General features: G+C 38.1%; 1 protein-coding gene across 3 annotated transcripts in view; it reads left to right on the top strand.

The window, feature by feature from the left end:
• Rc3h1 (ring finger and CCCH-type domains 1) overlaps positions 1–17,644 on the top strand; it is a 76,173-nt gene that overhangs the window by 16,491 nt on the left and 42,038 nt on the right. For all 3 annotated transcript variants that reach the window (XM_057769266.1, XM_057769267.1, XM_057769265.1), the window contains exons 2-5: positions 4,324–4,711; positions 13,387–13,507; positions 14,903–15,142; positions 15,728–15,903. In XM_057769266.1, coding sequence (XP_057625249.1) covers positions 4,481–4,711; positions 13,387–13,507; positions 14,903–15,142; positions 15,728–15,903 — 768 coding nt within the window. In that variant the 5' untranslated portion in view covers positions 4,324–4,480. The remainder of the gene's footprint in view (positions 1–4,323; positions 4,712–13,386; positions 13,508–14,902; positions 15,143–15,727; positions 15,904–17,644) is intronic.

Genomic DNA, 17,644 nt, shown 5'->3' with positions numbered 1-17,644 from the left:
AATGATTTTAGTAGGTTTATTGATGTATAATTTACAGAAAATAAAGTTCACATAAGTGTAGAATTAGTGACTTTAGTTTATAGGGCTGTGCAACTATCACAGTTAATCTGGTTTTAGATTTCCCGTTTGCTAATGTTAACCACTATTAACTTCCATCTGTAAGGTAACAGAAATTATAGGTTTAAAGGTAGCAACTTAGGAGTTTGGCTTCCCTGAATCATAGCCCTGCCATTTACTTTGAGCACCTCTCTGTATGTAACCATTTAAAATTTTAAATTGGGTAGTAACTGTAATTTTCAAGACCCCCAGCAGATGCCTTAAATCATAGGTAGTGCTACTCTAGGGATAGAACGTAGTACATAGTCTCTCTGTGTGCTTCATACCCTGATACCTCCTTTGCATCATTGATTTTGTACTTTGGGGCCTTTTTTTTTTTTTGAGAGGTTATTCAACACAAATGGGTACTTAATGGGTTTCAGGCCAGCAAGGGCTACATTGTCAGGCCCCATGTCAGCCCCTTGCCCAACAGTTATCATCTATAAATAGCTATAATGGTTCCTAAGAAGAAAAACTAGTTTAAAACAGGTATTTGATAAATTTTAAATTTAATCTTTCTCTGAATCAGGGATCCAACAGCCAAGATGGCCATTAAGTAACAATTAGATAGCATATACAGTATAAATCAACAATGACTCAAAATATATTAAACAAGAACTCCTGAAATAAGTCCTAAATTTTAAATTATACTCTATTCTGAGTAACATAATGGAATTGTGCTGTTTGGGAGATGATTCACCTCTTTGTCCAAGAATCTGGATGTTAGTATTTTAATAATTTTATTTCATGTGTTTGGTCTTAGCCCAAGTAGAAGAATGTTTATTGCATTCATTAAACCAAACCATATATCCTGTATGGTGTGTGTATGTATGTGTATGTGTGCATGTGTGCATATATGTGTTGTATATATGTTAGAGATGATGTGAATAATCATATTTGATAAGCTTTGAATATTTAAAAAGTGAAGTTGGAAAAAGAAACTTAAAGAATGAAAAAGTAGGAATTCTTAGATCATTTTCTACAGTTAATTCAAACTTTGAGAATCTTTGCTTTGTGTTTATCGTTCTCGCAATAGATTATCTAAGAGTGACTTATAGGTTTTTTTTTTTGTTTTGTTTTGCTTTTTGGTGTTTTGGTTTTTTCGAGACAGGGTTTCTCTGTGGTTTTGGATCCTGTCCTGGAACTAGCTCTTGTAGACCACGCTGGTCTTGAACTCACAGAGATCCGCCTGCCTCTGCCTCCCAAGTGCTGGGATTAAAGGCGTGCGCCACCACCGCCCGGCCTTTTTTTGGTTTTTCGAGACAGGGTTTCTCTGTGGCTTTAGAGCCTGTCCTGGAACTAGCTCTTGTAGACCAGGCTGGCCTCAAACTCAGAGAACCACCTGCCTCTGCCTCCCCGAGTGCTGGGATTAAAGGCATGGTGCCACCGCCGCCTGGCGACTTACAGGTTTTTAAAAATCGACTTTTAAGTTAATTAGGGAGAGAGAAATATGAATGAATATGGTTTATGAGTACAGGTACATGTGCATTTGAGCTTTGAGACCACAGGAGGACTTAAGGTAGCCTGCTCTATCTATCACTTGCTGCCTAATTCCTTTGAGATAGGGTTTCTTGTTGAACATGAAGCTAGGCTGATGATCAACAAGCATCATCTACCCTCTGTCTCCATTTATTTATGTGTATGTGTATGAGTATGTGTGTGGAGCTGCCCACAGAGGCCAGAAAAGGTGTCAAGTCTCTGAAATTGGAGTTACAGGTTGCTGTAAGCTGGCCTGCTTGTGTACTGAGAATCAAACTCAGGTCCTCTGGTAGAGCTAGTTCTCTTAACTACTGAGCCATCTCTCCAGGCACACCCTCAAAGCTTTTTAATTGATGTAATCCAATTTCTATTCTTATTTTCGTTTCCTGAGCTTTTAAGGGTAACCTTAAACAATAATAACAACAAAACCCCAACTCATTGCAACGTCCGGATGTTTCCTTATGCTTTCTTGTAGCAGTGTCAGATCTCATATAAGTCCATAATATGTTTTTATTTGGTTCTTATAACTGATGAGAAAGAGGGTTCTATTTTCATTCTTCATATGGATGTCCAATTTTCTCAGCACCATTTATTGAAAAGGCTGTCCTTTCTCCAATTATATTTTTAGCACCTTTGTCAAACCAATCATTTGGCTTGAAAATGAAGGTGCATGAGATTCCACTCCTTCAAATGAGCACATACCATAACGAGTTAGAAGGTCTTGTGTTGAACTCTGCTAATTCTTTTGTGATCACTCTCTTTTTAAATTAAGAAAAATTATTTTTATGTGTATGGGTGTTTTGCCTTCATTTATGATATGTAGTGGTGGGGGGGAGGTTGCTGGTGGGGACCAGAAGAGGATGTTGCATTCCCTGGATCTAGAATTACAGCCGGTTGTGAGCCACTATGTGGGTGCAGATTGTCTGGAAGAACAGCAAGTGCTCTCAGTGGTCTCTGCAACCCCATCTTTTTTACATGTAGAGTGTGTGCCATGACGCAATGTGGAGGCAAGAGAACAACTTGTAGAAATTCTCTCCTTCCACCACATGGGTTCCAGGGATTGAACTCAGGATATCAAATCTTGGTGGCAAGTACCTGTACTCACTGAACCATCTCACTAGCCCTTGTGTCCCCTTTTAACCTTTTTTGTTGTCTGCTATATTTTGTTTTGTTTTGTTGGTCTTTCACTTATTTTATAATCTATATAGGCTCAGAAAGCTATGGTCATGCCTTTTACTTTACCTAGAATACTAGGAAATTTTTTTTAAATATTTATTTATTATGTATACAATATTCTGTCTGTGTGTATGCCTACAAGCCAGAAGAAGGCACCAAACCCCATTACACATGGTTGTGAGCCACTATGTGGTTGCTGGGAATTGAACTCAGGACCTTTGGAAGAGCAGGCAATGCTCTTAACCTCTGAGCCATCTCTCCAGCCCTCTAGGAATTATTTTTTACCATATATTTTAACTTTCATTATAAATATTTTAGTGCACAATGTCCCACACATACCTGTCCAAATTTGGTACAGTTCCATTGTATATATGTGCTTTTATCTCCCTGTACTGTACCACCCATTCATAAATGTACAACAATTTGCAACCATCAGTTTAACTGTGAAAATGTAGCAGAAGGAGACATAATAGACTTGTGACTTAGCTTACTTGCTACTGTAATCCTTAGCACCAGACTTAGCAAAGAACAAAAGAGCCACAATAAATATGCTTTTTAAAAAAAAAAAAAAAAAAGGCCAGATGTCCTTATGCAGTCCTGGCTGGCCTCTGGCTGGCCTCAGGCCTAGAGAGATCTACCTACCTCTCCAGTGCTGAGATTAATGATGTTAGCCACCATGCCAAGCCCATGTGTTTTATTTTTACTGGGAAGGAAGATTTTTAGCTATAAATTATTTTAGAAAGGGTATCTTTAAAATGTATTATTTGGCAATTTTATATACTTACACAATGTATTTCCATCCTATCCATCCCCAATACTTCCTCTTACTTTATCTTAGAACATGCTGCAAACATGTTTTATTGTAGCAGTTGACTCTGTAATACAAGTTCTATTTTTTTTATTTATTTATTTATTTATTTATTTTGATTTTCAAGGCACGGTTTCTCCGTAGCTTTTTTTTTTTTTTTTTTTTTTTTTTTTTGGTTCCTGTCCTGGAACTAGCTCTTCTAGACCAAGCTGGCCTCGAACTCACAGAGATCCTCCTGCCTCTGCCTCCCGAGTGCTGGGATTAAAGGCGTGCGCCACCACCGCCTGGCCTACAAGTTCTATTTTAATATCCACATGATGTCTCATAGTAAGAGTTAATAACTTAACACAAACCTGTTAGGTATTATTTATAGCTGAGTTTTATTTAAAGTATTTATAATATGTTATAGAAGTTAAAATGTTGGCAGTTTTACAGTTTACTATTTGTTAATGAGAACAGTTTGAACATATGCAAATAACTGATTTAGAAAATGTATTGAATTTGGATCTGGTTAAGTTCAGCGTGATTTTTTTTTTTATTTTCAAATTTTGTTTCATATATACTATATATGGAAGATGGAATTGATTATTTACCATAGTTTTGTTTTTATAAAAATGTGAAAAGAGATTATTGTGATATTAAAGTTATATGAAGGTGGTAGAGTCAAAATTGGACTTAATGATTTCTTTTCAACAGTTTAATTGAAATTAAAAAATAAATAAATGGCAGATCATTCTAATTTTTTTCCTTTCTCTGTTTTCCAGGTTATATTTCACACTATGTGCTGACTGTATCTACAGAAGATATTTAAAAAAAAAAAAAAACTTTTTTCCAAGATTTTGATTCCAGTGGAATCTTCGCTTTAGATTGTGTGTGTGTGTGTGTATGTGTGTGTATTAGTGAATTGTAACTCCAGAAGCAATGCCTGTACAAGCTCCACAATGGACGGATTTCCTTTCCTGCCCAATTTGCACTCAGACTTTCGACGAAACAATTCGAAAGCCCATCAGTTTGGGCTGTGGCCATACTGTCTGCAAAATGTGCCTGAATAAACTCCACCGTAAGGCTTGCCCATTTGACCAGACCACTATCAATACAGACATTGAGCTCCTTCCTGTGAACTCAGCATTACTGCAGCTAGTGGGTGCTCAGGTAAGATAGTAACTTAGTACTGATTATTGTCTTTAATTGACTATTTTTAATTATATGTATCTATGTTTGGATGTGTTTACTTCAATGTAGATACAGATGTTGCATACATAGATATGTATATACATTGATTATTTGTGTATTTCCTTGCTCTATTAGCCAAAATTTTTTTCTTTTCTTAGGTTTTTTGAGACAATTTTTTTTTTTTTTTTTTTTTTGGTTTTTCGAGACAGGGTTTCTCTGTAGCTTTGGTGCCTGTCCCGGAACTAGCTCTTGTAGACCAGGCTGGCCTCGAACTCCCAGAGATCCGCCTGCCTCTGCCTCCCGAGTGCTGGGATTAAAGGCGTGCGCCACCACCGCCCGACTGAGACAATATTTTTTTGTGTGTGTAGGTCTGGAGCCTGTCCTGGAACTCATTCTGTAGACCAGGCTGTCCTCAAATTTTGAGAGATCCACCTACCTCTGCCTCCCAAGTGCTGGGATTCAAGGCATGCGCCATCCATCACTGCCTGGCAGCCAAGATAATCTTAAGAGCACCACAGTTCCAATAGCAATGTACATATTTCATGTTTAGATATTGGTTTCTAAACAACTCTCCAATAAAAGGAACCAGAACTCTTGGGAGAAATAGTCAGTTCTAGGGCTAGGACAGCATGTACTCAAACAATCCTGGAATATTTTGTGCAAGTATTCAAACAAAGTGATAGGACCATGTCAAGGGCATACCAGAGCTAGTTGGAAGAGTTCCCAGTGGCAAAAGCTAGAAGGGTTTGAGCAAAATAAATAGTCATGTACTGAACTGTAACAGAGTATAAAAAAGAATCAAAGACTCTATGCAGATAAAATTGAAATAGAAAAATAACACAGATAGCTTTGCTTAGGTGTTCTTAATTTTGCTTTTCTTCTGCCTGTGATTTAATTTCATTTAGAGAATTTAAAGTCATTGTCTCAAACCTGATTTTTATTTCTTCTTTTTTTTAAAGCCTTATTTTGAAAGGCTTATTTACTACTTATTTATCTATATGTCTATTTATTTATTCATTTTTGGTTTTTCAAGACAGGTTCCTCTGTGTAGCTTTAGGGCCTGCCCTGGAATTTACAGAGATCTGTCTGCCTCTGCTTTCCAAATGCTGGGATTAAAGGTGTGTGTCACCACCATCCAGCTCAAAGGCTTATTTTTTATAAAGCTCATTTCACTGGGCCAAAGTTGTGGTGCATGCTTTTATTCTTAACACTAGAGGGACAGATAGGTGAATCTCTAGATCAGTTTCAGGACAGCAGGTTAAATAAATAAATAATAAACAATATTTTATTGTAATTTATGTAGCTGTGTGTGTGCTCCATATGTCCAGGTACCCTCGGAAGTCAGAAGAGGGTATTAGATTCCCCTAATGTTGAAGTTATAGGTAGTTGTGAGCCATCTAATGTGGGTGCTGGGAATTGAATTTGTGTCCTGGAAGAGCAACAAGTATTATTGGATGCTAAGCCATCTCTCCAGCCCTTTAAAAAGTTACTATAGGGGCTGGAGAGATGGCTCAGCAGTTAAGAGCATTGCTTGCTCTTCCAAAGGTCCTGAGTTCAATTCCCAGGAACCACATGGTGGCTCACAACCATCTATAGTGAGGTCTGGTGCCCTCTTCTGGTCTGCAGGCATACAGACAGACAGAACATCGCATACATAATAAATAAATGAATAAATAAATAAATAAATAAATATTTTTTTTAGAGTTACTATATATACCCTATTGGGAAGTGGATTATCCACGTAACCACCATTTTGCTATAACTTACAATAGCTCTTATCTAAGCAATAAGGACTGTATAGGCCTTCCTTAACTATTTATGTAGCATATTCATGTAAGTACTGTGATGTTTGAGAAAGGGGAGGGGACAGAAAGATATTTCTCCCAGCTGCAGTATACACAAGATTTAAGTCATGATAAAGACATATATACAGACCCTCTAAGTACAACCATATCCAATAGCATTTTAAATTAAAATTTTTAATTAGATATTTTTGAAAAGGAAGGAAGAAAACGTTCAGAGACTCTTTTCAAGTTTTCTGTAGGTGTAAAATTATCTCCAAATAATTTTAAAATGCTTAGCAAGGCCAGAATTCATTTTGATTTTTAGCTAACTACAGTTTGACCAGTCCTCTGAAAATCTGGTTTTTTACCTATGTGATATTACGGTAAATGATCTTGTGTTTTTGGTTTTGTTTTTTAAGTGCGTTTTTTTAAAAAACAAACTTATCTTCATTTTACATACCAATCCCAGTTCCTACTCTCTCCTCCTCCCATTCCCTTCACCTACCCCGCCCCCCAGCCCCCATCCACTCAGAGAGAGTAAGGCTCAGTGCCTACTATATCAAGGCTGAGCAAGGTATCCATTCAAAGAGAATAGGTTCCCAAAAAGCCAGTATAAGCAGTATGGATAAATCCTGGTGCCACTGCCAATGGCCCCACAGTCTGTCCCAGCCATACAACTGTCAACCACAGTCAGAGGGTCTAGTTTGGTACTATGCTTGTTCTTTCCCTGTTCGGCTAGAGTTGGTAAGTTCCCATTAGCTCAGGTAAACTGTTTTCAGTGGGTATACCCATCATGGTCTGGGTCTCTTTGCTCATATTTTCACTCCTCCCACTCTTCAACTGGACTTTTGGCGCTCAACCCAGTGCTCCGCTGTGGGTCTAAGTAACAAGGTGAACCCTAAGAAAAATATACATAGATCTACCTAGAAAGGGGAAATAGACAAGATCGCCTGACAAAATTGGGAGCATGGGGGCGGGGGGAGTAGGGAGGGCGGAAGAGGAACATGAGGGAAGAAGGGGAATAGGAAAGAGAACTTGAGGGAACGGGATAGTCGAGGTGGAGGAAGGACAGAGATGAGAACAAGGAAAGAGATATTTTGATTGAGGGAGCCATTTGGGAGCTAAAACCTGACACTAGAGAAAATCCCAGAAATCCACAAGGATTACCCCAGTTAAGACCTTTAGCAGTAGAGCAGAGGGTGCCCAAACTAGCCTTGCCCTGGTAGTCACACTGATGAATATCTTAAATATCACCATAGAACCTTGATCAGCAACTGATGGAAACAGACAGTGGTGTTTTTTTTTTTATTATACTCTTTTTAACTGTGTTTTTGTTCATTGCTGTTTTTTGTATATGAAGTTACAAGGCAGAATATAGCTAGGCAGAAAAACTAAACTGAAACTGAATGCAGGGAGAAAGAAGGCAGAGTCAGGGAGATACCATGTTGCCACCCAAGAAGCAAGAGGTAACAAACCATGACCCTCATGGTAAAATAAAAAATAGTAGAAATTGGTTAATTTAAGATATAAGACTTAATTAATAAGAAGCTTGAGCTAATAGGCCAAAGCGTATGTAATTAATATTAAGCCTCAGAGTGGTTATTTCATAAACAGCTGTAGGAGCCAATGAGTGGGAACAGGTGAGTGAAGAAAAACCAGTCCAGGGAGACCAGCAGAATAGAGAATATTTGTAGCTACAATCACAAACAAAGGATTGGCTTCCTTCCTTCTTCCACCATGTAGGTCCAGGAAATTGAGCTCAGGTCTTCAGGTTCAGTGGCAAGCACCTTCATCCTTTGAGCCATCTTGATGCTCCTTCTCAGATTACATCTTTGAACTTTATTACAGTTCTGAAAATATATGTATAATCTCTGGCGTTTTCAGTTGTTCATTTAAGTATAAGTAGCACGTGTTCATTGCTATGATTAAAGAATGGTTTTGATGAATAACTTAAGCCATATACAAATATTTTTAAATTTATTTTTATTTTATTTGTATTGGTGTTTTGCCTGTATCTCTGTGTGAGGGTGTCAGATCTTGGAGATAGAGACAGTTGTTAGCTGCAAGGTGGGTGCTGGGAATGGAACCCTATATGCTCTGGAAGAGTCAGTGCTCTTAACCAGTGAGCCATCTCTCCAGCCCCTGTCATATACAAATATTAATGTTGAAGGAACCTAGCAAATGCTGTCTTAGCCAGGTGAACTAGATTAATGTGAACAGATAAGTCATATTGATAGTAGTAGATCTTTGGCATGATGTGATGAAAGTGGCATTTTTTTCCTCTATGGACCTAATGCCAAAAATATCTAACCACAATCTTGTCAAAAGTCAGTATATAACATGCATACCAGAGATATATAAAACTGAAAATCATCAAAACATAGGCGGTACTGGAAAATAGTCAAAACTTCTGGAATCTTATAAAAAGTAATATTAGGTATCCTGGATGAGATTTTGGAACACAGGAAAGCTATTAGGCAAAAGTGAGGCATTCTGAGTAAAATCAGGATTTTTAGCTGTAATGATGATGAGTCTTAACTTTGGCATATCAGTGTCAGTAATCCTACCAACACGGCATTATAATGAGACAAAGTGTGGTGTGATAAGAATTCTCTGAACTGTCTTTGCCATTTTCCGGTAAATTTAAAATGCTTCTATAAAATCTTTTTTTAAACCAGAAAAAAAAATGTTTAATCTTACTAATAATTAGGGAAATGCAGGTTTAGATAGTTGCTTTTTTTTTCTTTTAACCTCCTCAGCTTGCCACAAACAGTGTCTGACTAGTGGTGGTCATGGACTTGGAAATGCAGACTTTTGTGTGTTGCTAGGGAGAGTGTTTTCTGGGAAGCTCTGGAAAATAAAACTGACGTGCATACAGCCCTGTAACTGTAGCAGCTGCCCTTGCAGGTATTTAACACATGCTTACAAGGGGGACTGGTAGAGGGATGTCACCATGTCTATAAAAGCAACTTAGAAATAGCCTAAATATACAGCGATTCACTGTGTAGTCTGTACTACAGAAATACTACATATTTACGGAAGTTTCCTAAATCCCCACAATCATGGTGGAAATCAAAACTGAAATTATTTTTTTTTAAAAAAACAGAATCTTGTATATCTCAAGCTGTCTCAGATTCACTATATATATATTCACTATATATATATTACCTTAAACTCCTGATCCTCTTACCCTTTTCCCTCCTGCATGCTGGAATTACAGGCACATACCATCATACCTGGTTTATGAGGTGCTAAGGATTGACTCCAGGACTTTTATGCATGTGAGGAAAGCACTACCAGTTGAGCCACATCAGATCAATTTTAAAAGCCATTGACAATTTGGGAGGCGGAGGCAAGCTAATTTCTGTGAGTTTGATTGAGGTCTCATTGAGGTCCAGGACAGCCAGAACTATATAGTTGAGACTCTGTCTCAAAAACAAAACAAACAGACCAAATCCAATGACAAAGTTTAGCATACCATTAAGTTCTGTAAATTATCATACACATGATTAGATATTCAAGGATATATTACTATGCATATCAAATACAGGGAATGAGAAGAGTCAAGGGGAACTCACAATATCACTTCAAGAAGGCATTTACATAGGCAAAAAAAGACATCCTTCCCACCAAAAAAAGCATTAAATTTTAGCATCTAAATCTTTTGTACCAAAATATTTTAAATAAGTTTATGCCAATCTCGTGTTTTCATCAGAACAAAGGGCATTGTAGTTGAGTAGAGAATTTCCTAGGGCCGGGCGGTGGTGGCGCACGCCTTTAATCCCAGCACTCAGGAGGCAGAGGCAGGCGGATCTCTGTGAGTTCGAGGCCGGCCTGGTCTAGAAGAGCTAGTTCCAGGACAGGAACCAAAAAGCTACGGAGAAACCCTGTCTCGAAAATCCAAATTAAAAAAAAAAAAAAGAAAGAAAAAAGAAAATTTCCTAAGCCTCAGAGTTATCATAAAGAAAAATCTTTCCAAGTGTAAATGTTGTGACTCCAAATACTAAATCTTGAAATAACTTTATATCTGTGTGATACATTTGGCCCTGAAAACACGTTTTTCTTAGAAAATTTGAATGACAGTTTGAGGCATAAGCCACTCCTGCACTGCTACCAGTTGGCTGTTCTACTTCTTTGTTGAAGCTCCCTCTAGTGACACAAAAGTATATCTACTACTTAAATTACTAAATTCCTTTCAGGAGAAAGTATCATACACAGCACGTATCTGAGCTACTTGAAAAACAAAGGCTTGCAGCAGTTCATCAAATTTTTTTTGTTTTGTTTTGTTTTTCGAGACAGGGTTTCTCTGTAGCTTTGGAGCCTGGCCTGGAACTAGCTCTTGTAGACCAGGCTGGCCTCGAACTCCCAGAGATCCGCCTGCCTCTGCCTCCGGAGTGCTGGGATTAAAGGCGTGCGCCACCACCGCCCGGCTCAGTTCATCAAATTTTACAGATTAGGGACTATGGAGATGGTTCAGCAGTTAATTGTTCCCAGCTCCCGCATCAGGCAGCAGCGTGCATACTCAAATGCAGACAGATACACATAAGGAGAAAGAAAGTTTAAATCTTTAAAAAATTAACTTGTTCATTTTGGTGTGTGATGCTTATTTGCAAGTTCTTTATAATAAAGCTTTAATAAATGTTTAAATTATATACAGTTTAATCCCGTTACTTAGCTTTGGTATTGTTTACAATGTCAAGTGTTTTCAGCTTTGGTTTTGCCACCTGTATGTCTCAGCTTAAGCGTATTGTGTTCTATTTCATTGCTGATTCTAACCTCTTCATCCTGTATATTATCTGTAAAATCATGTCGGGATGTCAAAGGATTAAATATATAAACATTTAGCGAGTCTTGACGTTTTATATATATATACACACACACACATACTTTAGTATTATTATTAAAGCAAGGCTGGAGAGATCTGGCTTGATAGTTAAGAGAACTTGCTGCTCTGGCAGAGGACCCAGGTTCAGTTCTAAGTCCCTACGAAAGTCACTCACAACCTTTGCAGTTCCTTCGGATCCAATACCTGCATCTGGCCTCTTTGGACACCAGACATGTTCATGGTGTACTTACATTCATACAGATAAAATAAATGAATAAATATATTAATCTAAATCATGTATACTTTGAACTTTTTTTTTTTGACTTTTGAGTTAGGGGCTATGTAGCCTTGGCTGCCCCGGAATTTGCTATATATAGGTGGCCTTGAACTCAAAGATCTGCCTTCCTCTGCCTTCTGAGTGTTTTGGGATTAAAGCCATGCACCACCACACTGACTGAATACTTTTGCCACAAGGTATCTGAAATTATGATAATCATCTTTTTCTTTTTTTTCTTCTTCCTCTTCCTCCTCCTCCTTTTTTTTTTCTTAATGGTTTTTCGAAACAAGGTTTCTCTGTATAGCCTTGACTGTCCTGAAACTCAATCTGTATGTAACCAGGCTGATATGGGAATCATATTATACTTCATAAGCATTTATGCTCAACACTAAGACATTTAATTGATTTAAAAATTAAACATTGAGGCACTACTTCGTACCCAATGCAGTGGTTCTTTAAGAAAGCTAAATAGGGTATATTGAGACACACTTGTAGTCTAAGCACTTGAGAGGCCGAAGCTCAAGGCCAACCTGGGTTGTTTAAACCCCACCTCAAAAACAAAGAGAAGCCGGGCAGTGGTGGTGCACGCCTTTAATCCCAGCACTCGGGAGGCAGAGGCAGGCAGATCTCTGGGAGTTCGAGGCCAGCCTGGTCTACAAGAGCTAGTTCCGGGATAGGCACCAAAGCTACAGAGAGACCCTGTCTCGAAAAAACAAAAACAAAAAAAAAAAAGAGAGAAAAAAGTGGGTGATAAGTATGTGGTAAATATATTAAAGGGTTTATAGGCAGGTTATTTTACCTATTAGAGACCACATAAATACAATGAAATATAATTAAATAATGAAATAATAATTAAAAATAAGTGAAGTATTGAGGACTGAGGAATTAGCTTAACTGGTAAAGCACTTTCCTTGCAAGCATCGAATCTTGTATTTACTTCCAAGAATCCAGATGGAAGAAGTGGGTATAAAGGCTAGAGAGATGGCCCAGGGGTTAAATCACTGACTGGTCTTTTAGAGGACTCGGGTTTGATTCCCAGCACCCATATGGCAGCTTACAATCCACCTAATGTAATGCATGGACATATTTGCAGGCAAACCGCCAATACACATTAAATAAATAAGCATTACAAAAAGAAGCAAGTATGGTAGCACATACTTATAATCTCAAGGCTGGAAATTTATTTGGAAGTCAGCCTAGCCTACTTGAAAAGTTGTAGGCCAGTGAGAAACCCTGTCTCTAGGTATATGAGAAACAACCACTGAGGTTTTCCTCTTTTCTCTGTACATATCCACCAAAAGAACAAAGTCAACCAGGTTGATTGAAAACATGATGTGGTTATATGTGGTGGTACACACCTTTAATCCCAGTACTTCAAAGGCAGACTACCAGTATGGTCTACATAACAAATTCAAGATCAACCAGGGCTGCAATTGAGACCCTCTCTCGGGGTGGGGATGAGAGTAGGGGCAAAAGGGTTTCCTTTGTGAGTGAGGAAAATTTTCAGTTAGTGGTACTAGCTGTTAATACTACAAATCGTTGAATTGTGTATGTTAAGCCTATTAATTACATAGTATTTGAATTCTCTTTCAGTAAGGCTGCTATAGAAAAATAATAGATGGTATATGTACAAGAAAAATTTTGAAAGCAATTTACAAATTTAGTAGTTTTAATGTTGCCAGCATCGGGACTATCAACAGGTAAATTGTACTCAATAAAACATTTAATAAATTAATGAAATATTCAAAACTTTTCTTTTGGCCTCCAGATCCCTGAGCAACAGCCCATTACTTTGTGTAGTGGGGTTGAAGATACAAAGCATTATGAGGAAGCCAAGAAATGTGTAGAAGAATTAGCCTTGTACCTGAAACCACTCAGCAGTGCTAGAGGTAAATGCAATTATAAAACTCATGCTAAACAAACAGTAGTTTGTTTTTTGAGACAGGGTTTCAATGTATAGCCCTGGTTGGCCTAGAACATTCTATGTAGATCAGGCTGGCCACATTGATGGAGATCCACCTGCCTCTACTTCTCAAGTGTTGGGATTAAAGTTGCATCCCACCACACTTGGCCAAATATCTGTTAAGGACACTTCTATTACCATAAAAATTGCATGCTGTAAATGAATACTAATGTATGAAAACTTTGTCTCTCTCTCCTCCCTTTCTCATTCACTCTTCTCTTCATCTTGCACTCTTTTCCCTACTTAGTTTTCAGTGTTAGACAAGCATTCTACCACTGAGCTATCTCTACTGCCAGCCTTAGTAAATGCTAATGAATTCATTTATTCATTGTAAACCAAACCTACTTTGTAGTGATATTTCATTTGTATTTTAATAAATAAAGCTTGCCTGAAGATCAGAGAGTAAAACGGCCCCATTGGTCAGCCTTACAGACCAGGCAGTAGTGATCCACATCTTTAATCCCAGCAGCCACACTAGTTGCCATAGAAACTGAGTGGTAGTAGTGCACTCCTTTAATCCCAGCCCTAGAGAGAATTATAAGACTGGAAGTGACAGCTGTCAGACACAGTCTCATTCTGAGATTCCTGGAGGCAAGGATCGTCATTTCAGACTGAGGTAGAGGTAAGAGCCAGTGGTTGGCTGTTATGCTTTTCTGACCTTCAGGTTGAACCCCAATATCTGTCTCTGGATTTTTTGCTATACTACTTCATGCTAAATAATAATATAAATCACAGCAAATAAAGTAGTACTAAATTCAGAGTTTAAGTGATGTTGGAAATATGAATGGCTGTAGAAATGACTGCATATAATAGTGGTTTAGAAGGGCTTTGCATCAGTTGACAGCCCCTTCTTTTCCCTTGGAGACAAGGTCTAGCCCAGATTGGCTTTAAAGTTGCCTTGTAGCCAAGGATGACTTTGAACTACTTCTGATCCTCCTGTTTATACCTCCCAGTGCTGAGATTAATAATAAATGAATAATAAATAGTATTTTGAATGTCATACTTTCATTTGTTTTATTTTTAAATGATAGTCTTGTATAGTTATCATTTATTTTTTATTTTTTTCAAGACAGGGTTTCTCTGTGTAGGTAGCTCTGTCTATTCTGGCCTCGAACTTACAGAGATCTGCCTGCCTCTGTCTCTCAAGTGCTGGAATTAAAGACATGGGACACCAAACTGTTGACTTATTGTTTACTTTAAATCTTCTAAGAGGACCAAGAACTAGTCACATGTCCACAAATCAGCCACTCTAGAGGAAGTGCTCTTGGATCACAAAATTGCCCAGTAAACCTGGAAATAGCTTCTTTGTTCTCGTCTGCAGGAGTGGGTCTGAATAGCACTACTCAGAGCGTTCTGAGTCGTCCAATGCAGAGGAAGCTTGTGACTCTAGTCCACTGCCAGCTAGTGGAAGAAGAAGGAAGGATTCGTGCTATGAGGGCTGCTCGATCTTTAGGTGAACGCACAGTTACAGAGCTCATTCTCCAGCACCAAAATCCTCAGCAGCTCTCCTCTAATCTCTGGGCAGCAGTCAGAGCTAGGGGCTGCCAGTTCCTTGGACCAGGTATGTAATTAAAGTTTGGTTATTACTGTTGTTGCTGTTGACTGCCCAGTCCCCACCCTTACAAGGTATTCTAAAAGTATGGGATAAAACAAACCCCTTAAGTAATGTACAAATTGCTCATCTTTTGTTAAATTCTCTTATCAAGTACTATCCCAGTGATAATCCAGATTTGATGTTAATTTTTCATAGAATTCACTGGTATTTCTCTTGATAACAGAAGTTTATACATTTTGAAATGTTTTTTTCTATATCAATGACCTGTCTACTTAATAAAATATATAATAAGACAGAATTGCCCACAAGCATGGCTTTAAAATGTAATTTTAAATACATTGTATTGCTTGGGGTTTGTTTTGTTTTTATTTTTGTTTGAGACAAGGTTTTCTGTATAGCCCTGACTGTCCTAGAATTCAGTCTGTAGATTTGGCTTACCAGGAGCCCAGAGAGTGCTGGGATGGAAGATGTACACCACTATGCCAGCTCATTGTATTGCTTGTTAATTGCATGGTATTATGTTGCTCTTCAGATAATAGATTTATGTCATCTTTGTTCATGATACAGTTTGATTTGTACTATTTTTTCTAGCAATGCAGGAGGAAGCACTGAAGCTTGTCTTGCTGGCCTTAGAAGATGGTTCTGCTTTGTCACGGAAAGTGTTGGTTCTCTTTGTGGTGCAAAGACTGGAACCACGTTTTCCTCAAGCCTCTAAAACCAGCATTGGACATGTTGTTCAGCTCCTTTACAGAGCCTCCTGCTTCAAGGTATGGATCTAACTAAACTCGAGTTCAGGCTGGAACATTGCTTTCTCTCCAGACTTTAAATGTCGACCTTGTACTTTAATGCAATTTTCTGTGCTTTCCTAAAAATAATCAGCATATTTTTTCTTTTTTAAAGAAGGCAGATTGTATTATATTCCAATTAAGTTTTATTGGAATGTTGGGCATGGTAGTGCATGCCTTTAGTTCCAGCACTTGGAAGGCAGAAGCAGGGGGATCTCTTTGAGTTTGAGGCTGTCCTGGTCTACAAAGCTACAAAGAAGCCCTGTCTCAAAGCCAAAAAATAAAAAATAAAGTGTGTGTGTGTGTGTGTGCGCGCGCACGCATATGTATGTGTTCTTGTGTAGACGCTCCCATGCCATGGCATATGAATAGTGGTCACAGGACAGTTTTGTGACTTGGTTTTCTCCTTCCACTTTTGTGTGGTTTCTAGGGATTGAGCTCAGGTTGTTAGGCTTATGCCAAGTGTAGAGCATCTTGCTGTTCTGCATAACCAGTTCTTAATTATTTTTAGAATGATGAAGGTATTGGGAATATAGTTCAGTGATAGAGTGTTTATGGAATATCCAAGGCTCTAGGTTCAATCCTCAGCACTCACAACCCAAACAAAATATCCAGGGAACCACTGTATCATGTAGAAAGTTTATTCTACCTTTTAAAGAGGAATTATTTTCATACATGTATATGTTTTGGGGGGCTTTTGTCTTTGGAAAATGGCAAAATGTAATTAAGTTTTTCTGACTACAGTACTTTTGTGTTTCTTCACTTGACTTCCTAATGAAAACTTTAGGTAGAGCTTACTTTGTTATAAGGATGAAGTTGTGTTGTTTCTTTTAACACCTACTTGAATCTTTCTCTGAGACTGCACTTTTTACTTCATAAAACCCAGTATTGCTTTAGAAAAAATTAATAGTACATTTTAAAATATTTTAAGTGTGGCCAGGCGGTGGTGGCACACGCCTTTAATTCCAGCACTCGGGAGGCAGAGGCAGGCAGATCTCTGGGAGTTCGAGGCCAGCCTGGTCCTACAAGAGCTAGTTCCAGGACAGGCACCAAAGCTACAGAGAAACCCTGTCTCGAAAAACCAAAAAAAATAAAATAAAATTTTAAGTGTGATTTATAATTTCTGACTGTTGTACTCTGCAGTGTTTTTAGGCAAAAAGTTTAAAAATGGAAATTTTCTATATTAATAACATGGGTCCTTATGGGAATAAAAGGTTAATACAATAAGTTTTTACTTTTAGCAATATGGGGAAAACCACTCTGCCGCAAGCTACAGCTCCAACCTCCAAATACCTTTTAAAATGTGTTAAGGAGGGCTGGAGAGATGGCTCAGTGGTTAAGAGCATTGCCTGCTCTTCCAAAGGTCCTGAGTTCAATTCCCAGCAACCACATGGTGGCTCACAACCATCTCTAATGAGGTCTGGTGCCCTCTTCTGGCCTGCAGGCATACACACAGAATATTGTATACATAATAAATAAATAAATATTTAAAAAAATGTGTTAAGGAATTGGTGAGTCTAGGTTAGAATTATTTTATTTGGCCTAAATCCCCCTGACTTAAAGTATAAGTTACTGGGATAACAATAGCACTTATGTCAGACATGCTACAAAATTTAAAGTGAGTTAATACAGCATTATAATGGTTTCATTAGGTAATTTAACATACCGACTAGCACATACCAAGGTAGCTTTTTAAAAGAATATTTTTGAGTTAAGCAGTGAT

This window comes from Chionomys nivalis, chromosome 5 (genome assembly GCF_950005125.1).
Source record: "Chionomys nivalis chromosome 5, mChiNiv1.1, whole genome shotgun sequence".
NCBI lineage: Eukaryota > Metazoa > Chordata > Mammalia > Rodentia > Cricetidae > Chionomys > Chionomys nivalis.
The sequence above is the reverse complement of the archived record's forward strand: the minus strand, read 5'-3'. Positions and strand labels throughout refer to the sequence as shown.